The following is a 19,071-nucleotide window of genomic DNA, read 5'->3' as shown; positions in this document are numbered from 1 at the left end:
ACTGTGCGTCAGGCAGGGTGCGAGGGACCCAGAGGTGAACAGGTGAGGTGGGGCCCCCACGTCCTGGAGCGTTTGGCAAGGGCTGCCTGGGGAACAGGACTTTCCTAGCAATCGGCTTCCAGAGGACTTGAGAACTTTTAAGGACTCACTGGGATTCATGAGCCTCAAGGGAGAAATAGAAGCCTACAAATAACCTTGATCAAGAGTCACTCATGCCTGGTGGGGAGCAGCTATCTTCCCTGAAGGGAAGTGGGGACAGGAAAAGAGGAGGAGCGTTTCCGCAGCAGCTGCAGGGACCCAGGTATGACCTCAAGAGAGCCACTGAAATGGCAGGTAGCATGTGCCGTGATGTCTTTGACCCACTGCCAAAGGGGGCCCTGCAGCCCCTCTAGACACCTGCGGGAAGGGGCAGCGGCTCTCGGAGGCAAAGCAGGGCGGGAAGCACAGCTCCGGGACACCTGCCACCTCCCGAGGCCCCGGCAAGTGCTGCCCATGCAGACTCAGCCTCGCACCAAACCAGCGCCAAATCCGGATTCCACAACTCGTGAGCCCGAGAACTGTGGGTCTCGGTTTCCACTATCTAGAAAAGTCGGTTACTACTGGCACCTCCTGGGACTACTGTGGGGAGTAAAAAGGAGATGATACGCGGTGAGGTGTTTGGCACAGAAGCTGTACGGATGTGGCTGGCAGAGTCACGATTATGTCAGACTGGTGTCACATAAAGGCTGAATGTGATAACCATCCAATGCTTAGCTCCATGGGGAGGCCTGGTGACTAACATAATTTATGTGTATAACTACATATAACAGTTATAATGCAATATAATGTCCTACTGTATAGCACACTGTATTAAATAACCAACAGTGCTAGTCCGCATTTATCAAACATCGAGTGCCAGTCCCTGTTCTAAACACTTCTCCTGTGCTAGCTCATGAGGAAGTAGGTCCTATTATTATCCTTATGTTACAGAGGAGGACATTAAGGCACAGAGAGGCTGGGCGACATGCCCAAGTCACACGACCAGAGACTTGTGGTGCCAAGAGTTGAACCCAGGCGGCTGGAATGCAGAACTCTTGCCGCTAACAAAAACTCAGCGTGTCAGAGGCGCCACCCTGGGTGCGTGATCCATAGCTCCCCTCCATGGGGCACCCGGGGCCGCTGGCTGGCTGCTCACCAGTCTGTCTCTTCAAACCACCACCTCTTCCTTTGAAAGCCCCCTTGGGCCTACAATCTGTGCCCACTTAGATTTCCAACCCGCCATCTCTATTTTCAGCCTGCACAATTCTCGTCCTCCATTGTGTAAAGATCCCTTCATCGTCTTAAAACACTCTGCTTTGCTCTTTAAGAAAAGCCCCTTATTTCTGGAATCTGGTCAAAGAGTTCACATTCCCTTACCCACGGGGGTTCTGAGTCATCTATTTCTAGCTCTGTGTTGCTTTTGAAGCTCAAGGAATTAAGACATTATAAAGTGACAGCAATGTCACTCTTGGCCTTTACTTCTAGGAGCACAAGCTGCAGTTTCCAAACCCTGTTGGGGGAAATGGGGCTCTTGGCACCCTCTCTTGCTTTGGAACCAAAGTCCTGCTTTTATCTGTTTTATGTACCTAGGTTTTGGGCTGAGGTTTCATTTGAAAAGGGTCCTTTTTAAGAAGAAGTTTGAAAACCACTAAAAAGCCCTACCACGTTTAGAATTACTGAACATATATTATTAAAGGCATGCTTAGAAACCACTGGTTTCAGACCTTTCTCTGGGTGAGAAATGAAGAGAAGGTAGGACCAGAGAACCGTCTCTGTGTCCCTTCCCTCCACAGTCTTTGCAATGCTCCCGAGAATGTCCTCAGGGCACAGGAACATCTGAGTCATGGCCATCCAGTTTCTCCTGCTAGAAGTTTCCACTTGACCTATCCCTGTCATAAAGAACACACTCAGCCCCAAGGAAAGCCTCATTCCCTTGGGTGACCATGGCAGTGCTGCCTTTAGAACCCCAATAAGCCATTATCTGGCTTCTAGAGTCTTCCAAAGCAGAATAATAACCAGAGAAACACAGTGAGCTCTTAACTGATTTTGAGAGCCCTGGGATAACAGGAAGCAGGACACAGCAAAGACAGCCGGACTTCTAATGAGCCTTACCTGCTTTTCGATGAAAGCATTGATTCTCTGTAGCATCCCCTCACATGTAAATTCATACGGCATGTACGGCTCAATCTGCGAAAACAGAACATGGTACCATGAAGGAGGACGACAGAGAACAGGCAGCGCTTACCCATTCCTCTACTGATTCACTCTACACACAGGTGCCAGCACCTGGAGGCTGCTTCATGAGGGTTAAGACTATAAGGCTGGAAGTTGACAGATCTGGTTCATGATCTCACTCTGCTCCTTACTAGGTATGGACCCTGAGCGAACTACTTGCCATCTCTAAGTCTCAAGTAGCTCATATGTAAAAGGGGGATAAGAAAAACCCATCTTTCTTAGGCTATGGTGAAGAGTATATGGGGGGCACAAAGGAGCTTAGTTCAGTGTTTGGCACATTGGAGGCATTCAACAAAAGTTGGCGATTACCACTTGCCAGCAGGTAAGCTTCATGGGGCAAAGTCCACGGCTAATGGGCCATCTTTGCACCCCACTGCAGAGCATAGAGTGGTACATGTGAGAACTTAGCAAACATCTGTGGAATGACTGCATGGTCTCCACTCTGAGAAAGGCATAAAATGACCAGTTTAAGGAACCATGGCGGTGACAAAGGCAATGGTCTGCATTAGTAGGTGAGGTCAGCATGTACCCAAAGAACATGTGGTGCAAAATCAAAGTGATCAAACGTCACAAGGAGTTCAACTAGAGCAGGCGTCCTCAAATTACGGCGCACATGCTACATGTGGGTGTTTTTGTCCATTTGTTTTTTTACTTCAAAATAAGCTATGTGCAGTGTGCATAAGAATTTGTTCATAGTTTTTTTTTAAAACTATAGTCTGGCCCTCCAACCATCTGAGGAACAGTGAACTGGCCCCCTGTTTAAAAAGTTTGAGGACCCCTGAACTACAGGGTCCTGGGAGGTCAGAAGGTCAAAACTGGCTTCTGTTCATGCTGGGCTTTTAAGGCCAGCTATGAGTCTAGCAAGCTAGGACTGGGGCCAAGACTCCATGGACATAGTAGGTGGAAACAAGTAGTATGAGATTTGACAAGAAAGCACAGCAGGAAGCTGGAGCTCAGGCTCATGGAGGCTGGTGAGACAGAGTTGGGAAGAAGAGTCATTGGATTTCCACAAAAGCCTTGACATTTCTATACTAGGGAGCCTAGCTTTTCTTTGAGGGGGAGCAGGAAACAGTAGAAGGTGCTTCATTGGGATGGAGGTGGCAATCTCATCAATATTGTGACACCTGTGGGAAGAGGAAGAAACATGGGTTTGACCTCTGTTGCACAGTGTTTGCCAACATCATGAGACCTGAGTTTTCAGGTGCATTACCAATCTGAAATGGAAATTTCACTTGGGAGAAAATCACCAGCAATCTAGTCCATTATGGCTTCCGAGAGCTCAACAGTGCCTGTGAGTAACAGGGAAGAGGGACACATTCACCAGCATACTCTCAAGTCTATGTTTACCTATCTCAAATCTACAGGGTGGAGGAACTGGACAAAATATCTATGAAATGAGTCTTGCTGAGTTGAAAATCAACAGAGAAGACATTCCTCAGTGGGCACCCAAGCAGCTGTTCCCAGGGCATCCTCTCCTCTTTTCTTGGGTTTTGAACCACACATTATATTTGAAATCATCTTCAAGCATGATTTTTAAAAATTTCATTATGTTTTCAAATGCACAAGAGGCTGAGCCGTAAGTGCTGTAATATCATGGCAGACTATTCTACCAGAACAGAGAGGGCACTCTATTCCTAGATAGCTCATTTGCCAAAGAGCTCAAAATGCTTTGAAGAACTGACTTTCACATCCTCAGCTTGCTCCTTCTCATCTCAAGCTTTTGAATTTATTGTTCCTTCTCAGTCCCAGACACAGCCCTTCACATAATATGTCACATTTTTCTTTTCTTTTAAAGGTTATTTACTTGACCCATGGGGTGACCTAGAGGTAAGTTTCCTTCCAAAGATTCAGAGAAGGAACAAAAAGCTGCTCTCTAAAATAGAGAACATGGCATACCTGGGTTCATTTATCAGTGGAAAGTAGACTCTCAAGAGTGAGATAAACACTGGTGGTTATCTTTCATGAGACCAGAACAGACCCAGTTATGCAGTGGGAAGCGCACTGAGTATCCAAGTGCCATGCTGACAACATATTCCAAAGGGCATCCATTAAAAACAAAATTGAATCCATTCAAAGGGCTCAAGGCAACACATATGGAAAAATGGTTCTTCCTTTGTTCTCCTACCAAGCCCAGTTTAACTGAAGGGATGCTGACTCATTCATTGGGGCCAGTTCACTGTTTTAAAGGATATGAAGCCAAATAATTTTCCTATAAAGGAAAAGAGGAAAAAGGGAAATTGTATTCTTAGGCTGCCTCCGCCAGTGAGTTCACTAGCCATCCTGCTATGGAATGAAGCAGGCAGGGCCCTCTGCACGGGAATCTCTCCAGACCAGCCCTGGCTCCGGGAATAAAGGGCACAGGCGAGCCCCAAAGTGGGGGCTGCTGCATGGGTTTGGGGAAGGGAGGGGGTCAGTTTTCTGCACAGCAGTTCTTCAGGAACAAGTCAAGGCCTCTTCGGGAGATGAATGAAAAGAGAATGTGGAAACCACGTCTAGTCACTGAGAAACCCAAGGAAGGCCAGCTGAGGAGAAGCAAGGGGAGAACACTCTTATTCCATCCTGCTTTGTGGAAGGGAAACGGTTACTCATATGGCCAGGGCCACAGGAAGGATGCCTGCAGGCTGCACTGTGGAGTTTCTGCTGGCCCTGGAAACTTTCCATGATCTTCCCATCTTCTCCTCTTGACCTCCCTTCCTGACGGATTCCCTATCTCCACTCACTCGCCTTTCCAAGTCAGGGGACAATCCGGCAGGGAACTGCCCTCAGAGATCAGCCTCCATGAAAAACCCTCCATGGTCTGATCTGACACAGCGGCTCAGCATCATTCAACAGGAGATGGTCTTAGAAGGTACCAGACGCCAGGCTCCTCTATTTACTATCCGTAGGATTTTGAGTTAGGCAGATGCTGTCATTTCTCTTGATTTCAAATGTAAAGTAGGTCACATCATTCTCCTGTTCAAAACTTCCCACTATACTTACAAAATCCAGGATGGATCCTCATCATGACCTATTTACTTCTTAATTTTATTTATTTATTTAGGTTTTATTTATTTAGAGACAGGGTCTCGCTCTGTTGCCCAGGCTAGAGTGTCGTGGCATCATTATAGCTCACTGCAACCTCCATACCTCCTGGGCTCAGGTGATCCTCCTGCCTCAGCCTCCCAAAGTGCTAGGATTATAAGCATGAGCCACCATACTCAGCCTGTCATGGTCTGCCCCATATATTCTGGCTCCTGGGAACTTTTTTATGGTCTCTATTATTTCTGATGAGAAGTTGGTAATCTTTAATATCATCATTCCCTAAATGTAATAAATTTTTCTCTGGATGCTTTCAAGATTGTTTTTTCCTTATCTTTGCATTTCAGCAGTTTGATTATGATGTGCGAGTGTGTGATTTTCTTTATATTTATCTTGCTTGGGGTTTACCAAGCTCCTAGGATCTGTAGGTGGATGTCATTCATTAATTTTAAAAATTCTCTAGCCAGGTATGGTTGCACACTCCTGCAGCCCCAGCTACTCAGGAGGCTGAGGTGGGAGGGTCAGATCACTTGAGCCCAGGAGTTGGAGGTTGCTGTGAGCTAGGCTGATGCCATGGCACTTTAGCCCAGGTGACAGAGTACGACTTTGTCTCAAAAAAATTATAAGAAATGACAGTGACCTAGCATCTCTTAATTTTTCCTGGATAGAGCTTGAGCCCATTATCTGAAGTGAGGTGACACAAGATCGGAAGAATGGGCTCCACATGTACTCGCCATCAAATTGGCACTGACGGATCAGCACTATGGTGCTCACATGGTAGTAATATTCTCCAGGGATTAAAGGGTTGGGGGGCAAACTCACAACTAATGGATGCCGTGAGCATTGTAGAGGGGAAGGGCATGCCTCTAATCTTTGCTTGGGTGAGGCAAAGACATAAAATGTAACCAAAATATGTGTACCCTCATAATATCCTCAAAAGAAAAAAAAATTCTTTGCCATTATCTTTTCAAATACTTCTTCTGGTCCATTCTCTCGTCCTTCTGAGATTCCAATTACACATATGTTAGGGTGCTTGATACTGTCCTGCAGATCTTATCTTTTTTTATTTCATTCTCTTTTCCCTTCAGTTTTCAATTTAGATAATTTTTTTAAAATGGAATCCTTGTATCAATTTGGATGATTTCTACAGACAAGCCTTCAAGGTCATTGATTTTTTCTCCCCTCTGCTGTGTACATTGTGCTGATAAGCCCACTAAAGAATTCTTCATTTCTGATAATATATTTTTCATATTTAGCATTTTCTAAAAATTTGGCTCAAAATTTTTTTTCCACCTCTTTGCTGAAATTCTCTATCAGTTCACATACGTTTTCTACCCCGTTTATCAAACGTTTAAACATATTTATCATAGCATCTTGAAGTTGCTATCTGATAATTCCAATACCTGGGCCATTTCTAGGTCTGGTTTTATTGACTATTTTCTCTGTTACTGATGGGTCAAATTTTCTTGGGTTTTGTGTTATATAAACTTAAAATCTTGGAATTAGATATGAACCCAAACTGTGTGTATCTAGCCTGTTCTACTAGCATCACTACCCTCTTCTCTGAAAACATCACAGAAAGTGTAAAAAGTATTCCCATCTGAGTAGTCCAGGGGCAGGGTGCACCTGATTGAGTCCATGGCAATTTCAAGGTTGGGAGAGAGGATAAGTGACATCATCCCCACTGGAGGGTAACCTTCCTACGGGTGTGAAGCCAGCCCCGTCTATGTTTATGGAAGTAAACACACCCCCAGGGGGCTCACAGTTGCTGTGTACAGTAGATACTTAACAAGTGTCTACTGAATTGATCAGATGGGTCCAGAAATGTTACTTTTACAAAATTCTACAAAATATTTAGGTAGAAAAACGAAATAAACAGATGCTTTATAAAAACATCGCCCAGTATTTCCTTATCCTTCTCTCTTTTTATTTTTTATAGAGGAAACAGGTTTATCTTTTCAGATCTTTGTGAGAGAGCAACATAATTAGCTCATTGGAGCAAGTATAACTCAAGCTCCTGCTCCTATACTAGGGACCCATGAACCACACCAAAGGGTCTGGAGAATCCACGTCCACATCTGGACACCAGTCTGTTTCCCCTTCACAGAACATCCATGAAATCCCCGGGCCTACAGCTTGGCGATTTTCTAACTCCAGGGTTAAGCTGATGTGGAAAAGTGGAATAAAAGAAACAACCTTCTGATTTAAAATTGCTTTCACTGCATCCTCTACTTCCTCTTGATTGTTGAGGTCAACGGTCCAAACGTGTGGCCGGCCGATGAAAACTTCAGCGTAAGGATGCTGGGATGTCAGCTGGAAAATAAAAAAAACAAAACACCTCAAAACCCATTTTTTAAAAGACCTACTGTGCCAGATGAAGCGCTATGCTTTTTACAGTGCTGAGTTGTACCTGTGTAGGTACCCTTCCCTTGGAGGATCAAAACCTCCTAAGCATTCAATAAGCAGATAACAATAAAATAGTGATGGCTTCACATGTTGAAACTTACTTGGAAGAGACAGAATGTCACAAGCAGGTGACAAGGATGCTGTTATAGGTGGCTTTAACCCCCAACATCACACCGGGAAATAGTGAACATTTAGTGAACTCCTCACCATAACCTAGCCCTGAAAACCACCAAGATCAAACCAGTATCTATATCTTGGCTGGGATAGATAGGTAAGGAAAGTCACAGGAGGATGAGTAATGGTGCAAACAGAAGGTGAAAGACAGAGAAATGAAACCACTAGAAAAACACAGAATTTTTGGAATGGTTTCAGGAATAATAATTGAGCATCATATTTGGAAAAGCAAGGAATGGCAGTTTTTGTCCTAAAGGTTTTAAGAACCAAGTGTGCTCAAAGAAATCCAGTGTGAATATTGGGAATTCTGAGTTCATGAAGAATACATCCTATTAAATGTAAGATACATAAATTTACTACTCAATTTTGTTTCTACCTTTATTCTCATATCCCTTTAAGGTCATGGAGTAAAGGAACTCAAGACATCTGTGACAGCATTTTGAGTTGCCACAGTGACCTGGGGTGCTACCCTTACTCCATGGGTGGGAACCATGGGTATGAGAAGCCTTGCAATGTTGGACAGGCCTGTCCAGGAAGAACAGCTGCTTCCCAGGCTACTTTCAAATGCACTACTGGGCTTTCATGTGGATTTATAGAATCCAACTCTTTGATACTGTTTTAACATACATTGAATTTTCCAGGAACATAATTACTGTGTAAACCAAGGGATAAACTCTGTTTTATTTGGAACTACACCATCGAGGGGCATCACCATTTCAGAAAAATCACAGCAGCCCAGCCAATGCCACTCAGGACATTCATCTTCAGTAAAACATACCCCAAATCAGTGTGTATTTGTAAGCTATCATATTAATAGCAATGGTGTATGTGTGTGTGTGTGTATGTGCACTCTTGAGCTCCTCTTTGCATTCAAGCAAAAAAGACTGAACATATTCAGATGAATGTTTTATTTCTTTTAAATACAAACATTAATTGTGAGGAGCAATGAGCCATCAAATTGTCTAGTATAGCTCTTGGGTATGGTATAGTATAGTTCTTGATGACATAATACTGAAATATGCATTACTTTATTAGCAATTATTTTCCTTTATGTTCAAGTTAGGGAATGATTCTCTGGAAATTACATATGTAGGCAGGTTATATAACTTATAAATTTCATTTCAGGAGAGAAAAGTAGACATTATAATATATTTATTATATAATAAAGGGAGGTGTTGAGTCTGGTAGCATTGGGGCCTTTGGAAGCCAAGCTGGCCTTTTTTTTTCTTCTGACTCCAACATAGGCTACAGACTCTCTGCAGGCCCACAGATCTGGGAAACCTCTATTTTTGTCTTCCCATATTTTGGATTCAGCACATACAGACGAAGCCCTGGCTGGGCCGGGGATTGTACTGACCACCTGCACATATGTTACTCATCAGGTTTCTGGGGTACTGATGAGGATTTCTGAGATTCAGAGGGGTTTACACTTCCCCAAGACCACGTAGCCAGAGAGTGGCAGAGCCACATTCAAACCCGGATCCCTCAACAACTTATTAGCTTTAGACAAAGAGGAAGATGGCAATTTTAAAGGACATCACTGAGTTCTTAAGACAAAGACAAACAAATGCCCAATGTAAGGACCAGCCTTTTAATCACTCTCTTAAAACTTGCCAACCTAAATTCAGGACTGAATTTATGCTAGTATTAGACCTTTCCTGAAGATGAGCAAAATGTCACATCATTTTCGTTTTGTGGCCTGAAGAACAAACTAATTAGTTTTTCTGATGGAAGCTGAGTAAATTAGAGTTGCCATCAATGTCGCTATTTAGTAATTTACATTTTAGCAGGCTCTCTCCTCTCCTCTTCCCCCTTTTAAGGTCGCTGCTTATTTACAAGGTTGCTCTAAGCACTTAGAAAATACAAAATGCTGAGCCATTATCATTTTATTCATTTACATTTATTGAAGGTTAATTTTATGAGTAAGGCATTTTTGTGATTCATTAGTTTCCCTCTGAATGTTATGTTCCTTCTTGTTAATTTATTGAGAACCATCTGATCTAAGCTACTTCATTGTATATCCATCAGTAAATTTACTGAAGTATAGTTTATAAAAATAATGAAAATCTTATTAAATATGAGACATGACTTCAGAGTGGCTATTAAATCTCCAAGGAGAACATGAGTTCTCTTTATTAGGAAAAAACCCTGAAGCCAGAGAATTTCTAATGGTTTACAAAATGTCAGAATAATGATCAAGAATCTACTAATATATTTCCCAATATGAAGATAATGGGCATTGCAGACTCAGAAGTGGGGAGAATGGAAGTGGGGTGAGAAATGAATAATTACCCACTGGGTACAATGTACACTATTCAGGTGATAGGTATACTAAAGAACCCAGACTTCACCACTATACAATATATCCATGTAACGAAACTCCATTTGTACTCCCTGAATTTATTGAAACAAGAAGATTTTTGCTTTAAGAGCTAGAAAAAAATATAAAAATCCAATTTATAATAAAGTATAACCTATACCAATCACATTACTTAAGGCATCATGAAACTTCTTCCCCTGAGTAGACATTGTGGTTTGAAAAACTGGTCCAATGCAAAAATAAAAACAAAGCTAAACTCACATTTACAAATCTAGACTTTTTCTTCTCTTCAAATAAAGGCAAAAAAAGACACATATATGCAACTGATATGGATCAATTTATGTGGATCTGTGGATCAATTGTTGCTTAACACGAAAGATTTGTATCGGCACAAAAAAGTTGCTTTGTAATTATGTACATTCTGGTTAAGATGTTTCCATTTGCTGAAGAAGAAAGAAACCTTCTAGAGATTTTTTTTTTAACCTTAGAAATCTGTAAAACTGCTGATGGCTCTTTCCCCATTAAAAGCATCTTTGGTTAGGAGGACATGGGGGGCCTTTGTGAGTTGCCATTACAGAGCAGTGTGGCCCACCTGGCTGTGGGCCCAAGTTCACTGGCCCTTCTCAAAGCTGTCTGATGCTCCTAGAAGGAGAAGGACATCACATGGAAGCTCACTTCCCGCTGAAAGCAAACCGACCTTGGGCCTCAACTTGTCAGCATTCAGGCTTCTCAGGCTTGAGACCCCTGCCCTCCTTTTCCTTTACAGCATAGCCCCTCCACCTCGCCCCTTCTTGGCTAACCCTGCACATCAGGGGTCCGCAAACTACAGCCCTCGGGGCCACATGCGGCCCGCCGAGGACATTTATCCAGCTGACTGGGTGTTTTTGCCACCACTGCCTGTCCTGCTTAGCAGCCCATTCCTACCAGGCCCACAGTGCGCATGTGTGGAATGTGTGCTGCACTCTCCAACAGCCCTCCAACGGTCTGAGGGACAGTGAACTGGCCCCCTGTTTAGAAAGTTTGAGGACCCCTGCTGCACATTCTCCACCTGACACAACTCCAAGTTCACTCCCCTCCCTCAATTCACTTAGCTATTTCTTTATGCACTTCCACTGATTATGCATCTGTCCTACCACTCTTCCATATCAGATTTGAGGCTCCTGGAAAACAGGAAATGTGTCATGATAAATTCCCCCAGTGCAGCAGTTAATACCACCCTATGGGGATACATTAAACATCCGTCAACCGCCCTCCTGCATCCTGCCCTCCCGGGGGAACCCAGGACTGATGGAGTCATCTGTGTGAAGCAACTGCTGAGCAACTTTTGAAACAATTCACAATGTCTTTCCAATGGAGTCTCATTTAAGGGCTGGTGGACTCACCTGAAGGGACAGGAGGAATCAAATGCCCATGCAGCACCTCCAATACCTATTCTCTTTCTACACCATAAAGAACGAAAACCCTCCATGATCTCAGGGAAGAGTAAATTACTATATGGCAACTGATAGAAAACAATGAACATACTTCTTTTGATAACTTCATACTGACTATTCTGATCTATGCAACATTACATCAGTCATTGGACAATGTTTAGATTGTGTTTAAGAGTGTCCTAAATTTTTTTTTCAGGAAAAAATACTCAGTTGCCACAAAGTATCATCAAAATCTTTAGAACTAGTGTTAACAAAAAGGTGCTAATTGTCAACTTAGTCTAAGATACTTTCGATTCACTTCCAAAAGGGTTGCATATAGACACTACAGTAAGAAAAGACATGGGTGTCTTTGCCTTTCATGCATTAAAAAAAATCATGATGAGAGAAATAGAAAATCACTATCAGAACACCACAGTAAAAACTATTGCAGAAAAGCTTTACTGCTATTATATGTGATGCAATAAATACGTGGGCAGAAATCTCAATAGGATATTCACAAAGTCTCCAACTATTCCCCCTAAGCCAGAGAAAAACAATAACTTTATGGTAGAGAAATCTAGGAAACACTACCTTAACCAAGTGATCAGGGTTAACATCACCGTAATAAAACATATCGACATCATTTGGCCCAATACATGATGTGCTAAGAACACATAACTTCTGGAATATTGCCAAAAATGTGTAACCTCAAACTCATCATGAGAAAACATCAGTCAAATCTAAATTAAGAAAGAGTGTACAAAAAAACCCCCTGACCTGTACTCTCTATAAACATTAAGGTCATGGGTGACAATGAAAGTCTGAATTGTCACAGATTAGAGAAGACTAAAGAGATGTGACTATTAATGTCATGTGGGATCCTGAACTGGTTGCAGGAATAGAAAAAGGATCTTAGTGGAAAAACTGGTGAAGTCCAAATAAAATCTGTAGTCTACCAGCAGTCCCCAACCTTTTTGGCACTAGAGACCATTTTCATGAAAGACAATTCTTCCATGGACCGGGGGACAGAGGAGGGGAAGGACATGGTTTTAGGATGATTCAAGTACATTACATTTATTGTGCACTTTTTGCTATTATTATTACATTGCAATATACAATGAAATAATTATACAACTCACTATAGGTTGGGGACCCCTGGTCTGGACAATACCATGGTACCAATGTTGATTTTTTTGGTTTTGATCACTGTACTATGGTTCTGTAAAAGTTACCACTAGAGGAAGCTGGATGAAGGGTATACCTAAACTCTGTATTATTTGTGCAACTTTTCTGTATGATTAAAATTATTTCAAAATAAATAAAAAGTAAATTCTAACGAGTCTACTTATAGGTATATACCCCCAAGAATTGAAAGTGGGGACTCCAACAGATACTCATATACCAGTGTTCACAGTAGCATTACTCACAACAGGCAAAAGGTGGAAAGAACCCAAATGTCCATCAACAGATGAACGGATGAATAAAATGTGGTATATACATGCCATGGAATAGTCAGCCTTAAAAAAGGAATGAGATTCTGACATGTGCTACGACATGAGCAAACCTTGAAAACATTATGCTAAGTCAGTGAGCCAGACACAAAAGGACAAATATTATAGGACTCCACTGACATGATGTACCTATAATAGGCAAATTCATAGAGACAGGAAGTAGAGCACAGGTTACCCGGGGCTGGGGAGGATGGGGAGTTAGTGTTTAATGGACACAGAGTTTCTGTGTGTGATGATGAATTAAGCTCTGGAAATGGATCACGGTAATGGTTGCATAACATTGCAAATACACCTAATACCAGCAAATTATACACTTAAAAATGATTAAATGGTAAATTTTATGTAGTATGTATTTTATCACAAAAAAGTTAAAAAACATCACAGAAAATTACAAATATAACCTACAATTTGGGCATAAGAACTTTAGAGATTTCATACACCTAAATTAAAACCTATAGATGATTTTGGCATAAAAACAGACATAGAGACAATAAAACAGAACAGAGAAACCATAAATAAATCCATGCATTTACCATCAACTGATTCCAAACAAAGGTACCAAGAATACATGGGGAAGGAGAGTCTCATCAATAAACAGAGTTGGGAAAACTGGATCTCCACATACGGAAGAATGAAAATGGATCCTTATTTCACACCATAAACAAAAATCAACTCAAAATAGATTAGGCTTACATGTAAGAGCTGAAATAAGTACAGCTACTAGGAAAACAAATAGGGAAAAAGCTTCTTGACACTGCTCTGGGCAACAATTTTTGGATATGATACCAAAAGCACAGGCAATAAAAGCAAAAATAGATAAATGGGACAACATAAAACTAAAAAGCTTCCGCACAGCAAAGGATATAAACAACAGCGTGAAAAGGCAACCTAATGGCTGGGAGAAAATATCTGTAAACCATGTACCTGATAAGGGGTTAATATGCAAAAAATATAAGGAAATCCTACAACTCCACAGCAAAAAAACCAACAACCCAATTAAAAAAATAGGCAAAAGATCCAAATAGACATTTCTCTAAAGAAGAAATACAAAAGGCAAACAGATATATGAAAAGGTGCTCATCATCATCAATCATCAGGGAGATGGGAATCAAGACCACAAGGAGTATCACCTCCTGCCTGTTAGAATGGCTTTTATCAAAAAGACAAAAGATAACAAGTACAGACAAAAATGCAGTAAAAAGGGAACACTTAGACACTGTTGGTGGGAATGTAAATTGGTACAGCCATTATGGAAAAGAATACTGTGGTTCCTCAAAAAATTAAAAATAGAGCTACCATATGATCCAGACATCCTGCTGGATATATATCCAAAGGAATTAAAATCTGTATGTTGAAGAGGTACCTGCACTCTCATGTCCAGTATGGTATTATTCACAATAGCCAAGATATGGAAGCAACCTAAGTGTCCATCAACCGATGAATGGATAAAGAAATTGCACGTGTGTGTATGTGGGTATACAGGGAATATTATTTAGCCTGAAAAAAGGAAATCCTGCCATTTGCAACAACATGGATAAACCTGGAAGACATTATGCTAAGTGGAATAAGCCAGACACAGATGGACAAATACTGCATGACCTCACCTAAATATGGAATCCAAAACAGTTGAATTCATAGAAGCAGGGAGTAGAGTAGTGGTTCCCAGGGGTTGGGGAGTGTGCAGGAAATGGGAGATGTTCATCAAAGGGTACCAAGTTTCACTTGTACAAGATGATGCAGATTCAAATCCTAGCCCTGCCACTGACCAGTGGGCGATGTGATCAGGTCACCCATGTCTCTGAGCCCCTGCACCCTCCTCTCCCCCTCCCACCCAACCGGGCTAGATGGAGGTAAGACCTGCATTAGCACTCAATAAATGGCTGTCATTCATATTACTGGAAAGCAGAATGATTTTGATAGATGCTTACCTCTCTCAGAGTTGGCTTGCCGATGAAAAAGTCTGTGTTTTTGCTGCTTTTGGGTGGGCTGAACTTGGGATTCAGAAAAGCACAGCCATTTGCGATAGCCTCCAGGGGAGCTGGGCCCTCGTAAGGGAACCCGAGTCCAACAAACAGCTGTAGGACAGAAGAACACACGCCACATAAGCACATCAGTCGGGATGGGCGTCCCCAGCTCACAGGGCGCTACTCTGTGGTCCAGCCCTGTGCGGATGCTTCAGAGGCCCTGGAAGGCTCCCAGGCCCTGGGGGGTGGGGGGTGAGGCTAAGGGAAGTCGGCTTATACCAGGATCTGAGAACCATAACCAGGGACGCTGGGAAGCTGTTCGGCTCACTGTGTTCTCCTTCTCTGCTAAGAAAGTAAAGAAGTAAGTGTTGGGGGGCAGCGGGTGGGTAGGGAGGTCAATGTATTAAAAGGAAAACAAACAACCACCACTACCAAGACCCAACAATCATCTTTCTGTAACTCACCAGGAGCCATGACTGGAAAAACACTTGCCTGACTGCACAGAAGGTTTCTTCATTGAACCAAAGGAACAACAGGCCCTTTCAGGGGCGCTGGGCGGAGGGACAGAAAGGTCACTTGGCAGTTTGATTACAGTTCAGACGGAGCCACTTGCAAACGATGGTAGGTCAGTCAACACGGGTTTTCATAATGGGGTTTTCACTGGGGGGGATACCAACATCTTGCTTTTTATTTCCCCCGTCCGTGGGGAGGGAGGGTGCACGGTTTGCTGAATCTGCAAGGCGGCTGCTCCCCCGTCCCGGCCAGCGGCCTGTGTATTCCCCGAGATGGACGACAGATGGCAGCAGCCACACGCTCCCGAAGTCCCCGGAGCAGCCGTGGCAGCTGGGAGCTGCTGTGACAAAGCGTGCATGCTGCAGCTCCGTGGTGCAGATTCCCGGGCCCCAAAATGAAATGACATCTCACAGAAAGCCCTTGCTCGCCTTGGACCCTGCCTCGGGGTGGCTCACACTGCAGGAGGACAGCCCGGTGCTGAGGGCGGGCAGGGCCAGGGCCTGGGGAAGCGTGTGTTCTTGTCCCCACGTGGAGGAGCCCTGCATGAAATCGCTCTAGCCCCCAGAGGCACATCAAGTGACAAAGAATAACTGGGCCCCAGGGCACCGTTTCCTTTTGCCATCACACGGAGGAGCACCCACACAGCCAGGCCCCGAGAGGGAAGGACTAGGGAGGATTCTCCTGTCCCCAGGCTTTACCTGATGATTATTCAGAAAGCAGCAGCTGCTGGGGCGGGGGCACCCTGGCCAGGTTGCCGAAGGCAGATCGTCTGTGCCGGGCACCCGACACCAGGCTAAGGCCCAGCACGGCTGAGTCTGACGTCTTGGAGAACCACATGGCTATCGAAGGAATCATGGGGCAAAGCACTAAAACCTCAGGTTTTCTGGAGATACTCCCTGTGTCAGTAACTTTGAGAACACAATGCCAGAGGCACCCACCGGGGGAGCGGGGTGGAGAGAAAAGACGCTTTGAGAGGCCCAGAGAGCTGCTCCTGCTGGCCCTGGGCCATTCTCCCCTGCTCCTGCAGAAAAGCCACTGGAGCCCATGGGGTGAGGAAGATACAGGACAGCCAGGAAGCAGTAGGATAAAGGGAAATCTCTACCACCACTGGCAGGCCCTGCTACGGATCTTTTATCATTCAGCTCACGGAACCCAGACTGTTAGAGAGGACGTATGGGGCGTGGCCTGGAGATGTGGCTCAGGGGTAGGGGGAGATCTGACAGCTGCAGGGGACATGGGCGGAAGTGGTGGGACATACTAGTCCCAGGACGTTGCAGCTTTATTAAATATGAAGACTTGCAGGGCTGCCATCCTCAAGGCTTTGATCTCTGTGATCTGCCCTCCCCCATCGGACTTCGGAGAAGACCTGTCGGCTCTCCAGGAGAAAACAGACCACCTCGGTCAGGCTGTGGCTGGGCATTAAGATAGCTCAGGGAGTCCAGACCTTCTTGACTCTGAGAAGAAAGGTGCTAGAAGATGCAGATCAGTGTCTCCATGGGTTCAGCCAGAGACCTGGAGCCTACAGTGTTTCCTGACCTCTGAAAATCAGATCTGCCATGAAGTGCTGATACCCTCATCAACTCCAAATTGCAAAGAACTACTTCGGGGGAAATGCAAGCAGTACAATGTTGTCTATTTAAATAGGAAATCTTGGGAAAAAAAATTTAATTAGCTTCTTTAGACCAACCAATCTGAACCCATTAATTAAAAGGATTTGAGGCTGTTGCTTAATGGACTTGAACGTGACCTAGGTTTAATTATATCTGAATAACAATATGCACCATCTCTTCTGCCCTGTGGGTGCCAGAATATCTCCGTGCACATAAAATAAACACTTTGGGCTAACTCTCCCAAGTCTCACGATTTTAGAATGATGCTTAAGCAAATACCACACAATTTCTTGGCAATGAATTTTCTTGTCACACTAATTAGGATTGCAGGAAATGCATTACTTGGAAACAGCAAAATAAGTTTTTTGTCACTTCTGTCAATAAGCAATTTTTCCTTTTGCCCTGTATACTCATTACCTGTGACATTACAATGCAGCGGATGTATTAAGGTCAAATAGCACATTTGCTGTTTGAATGACAACCGGGCAGGCAAAGAGAGTTCATCACTACTGAATGGCATTTGGTAAACACATGGGTGCTTATGGCCTTGCCACATATTGCTACCTTAACCACACTAAATTGTTTTCCCCCTAATCCCCTGCTTTCCCCATCATTCTGCCCACTTAAAGATTTCCTCAGCATGGAAGCAAGAGACACACTGCAAGAATGCACTCAAGTGCCAAGGCTTAACTCTGCTGGAGAAAACTGGCCGTACTTTATTTCTATTCCACCTGACCTTTGGAAGCCCAGAATCTAATGAGAATATTCCAGATGACAAAACATCTCCATGGCTGCAACTCCAGTGCCATCAATGAGCATTTCTAAACAGAGGGATTATACGCTCCAAAATCAATGTTTTGAACTAATGCTAATCAAGAAAGAACAGATGAAGCATACATTGCATTCATGGCATAGGATCAGGACATGCCTACACGTCAAAGAGTCCAGTAAAACCACTCAGAGTTTCCACACTGTGAAAGGAGAAATTGTTTTAAACCCCTAAGTGGAGTACTTAACAAATAATCCTTTAAACATGGATAAAGGTAGTTCTTATCCAAGGGTTTGGTCAATTTTCACTCTTGATGGGAGTGAAATATCAAAATAATCCAAAATAGGAGATGAACACTCAACATAGACTTTTCTGATCAGTTTTAATTAGCCAAGTTGATGGGGTGGCTCAGCAGGGAGATGTGAGCAATGACTCAAAACTCAGCTATCCAGTGAACTGATTATTGGCCAGAACAACATGGCGATTACAGCACGTGCTCTGGAGTCAGACTGGGGTTCAAGTCCTGACTCCATCACTTCCCAGTTCTGCAACTGTAGCAAACTGCTAGATGCCTCTGTCTATGGATTCTGAGGCCCGTTTATAGTCTGTTCTCTCTAGTCACAGCACCTCAGTCAAGGTAACACAAGCTCTCCAAACCTCAGTCTTTTCATGTGCAAAATGGAGAAAATAATAAAGATTTTTTTCATGGGATTGCTATGAGGATTACATGAAATACTACATGGAAAGGATGTGTTCCAAGGCTTAGCACCTAGTGAATGTTCAATAAATAGTTGTCCAAGTTCAAATCCAAAGGCAACTTCGTGCAGCTGCATATCATGACCTTGTATCCTTTAGCTAGCATTTAGGTGTGCGGTGAGTTAAGTTTGTGGGTTTTTACAGGATGTTCAATGCCTGCATGTATATTTATGAGTTCTCACTGTTTGATAAAGTACCTGGATTGAAAAAGAAGGGGAAAGACATTCATCGGAAGAGAAAGATGAGGGATGATGTGATTACAGTGACTGGTGCACAGTAAGGCCAGTCCCATGAGTCACATGCTATTGCTACGCTATGTTTATTCCTCATACAATGATTGGGAATCATTATATTCCTAGTAATAG

The 19,071-nt window shown here is 43.4% G+C and overlaps 1 protein-coding gene across 5 annotated transcripts in view; it reads right to left on the bottom strand.

Moving 5' to 3' along the window:
- MGAT5 (alpha-1,6-mannosylglycoprotein 6-beta-N-acetylglucosaminyltransferase) overlaps positions 1 to 19,071 on the bottom strand; it is a 316,936-nt gene that overhangs the window by 21,138 nt on the left and 276,727 nt on the right. For 4 of the 5 annotated variants that reach the window (XM_076005478.1, XM_012740066.2, XM_020288503.2 and 1 more), the window contains 3 exons: positions 15,023 to 15,169; positions 7,468 to 7,584; positions 2,131 to 2,205 (listed from right to left, as the gene is read on the bottom strand). In XM_076005478.1, coding sequence (XP_075861593.1) covers positions 2,131 to 2,205; positions 7,468 to 7,584; positions 15,023 to 15,169 — 339 coding nt within the window. The other variant, XM_076005480.1, reaches the window with a different exon arrangement.

The sequence above is a fragment of the Microcebus murinus genome, chromosome 8 (assembly GCF_040939455.1).
Source record: "Microcebus murinus isolate Inina chromosome 8, M.murinus_Inina_mat1.0, whole genome shotgun sequence".
In the NCBI taxonomy this organism is placed as follows: domain Eukaryota; kingdom Metazoa; phylum Chordata; class Mammalia; order Primates; family Cheirogaleidae; genus Microcebus; species Microcebus murinus.
Note: the sequence above shows the minus strand (reverse complement) of the source record. Positions and strands in the feature narration are given on the sequence as shown.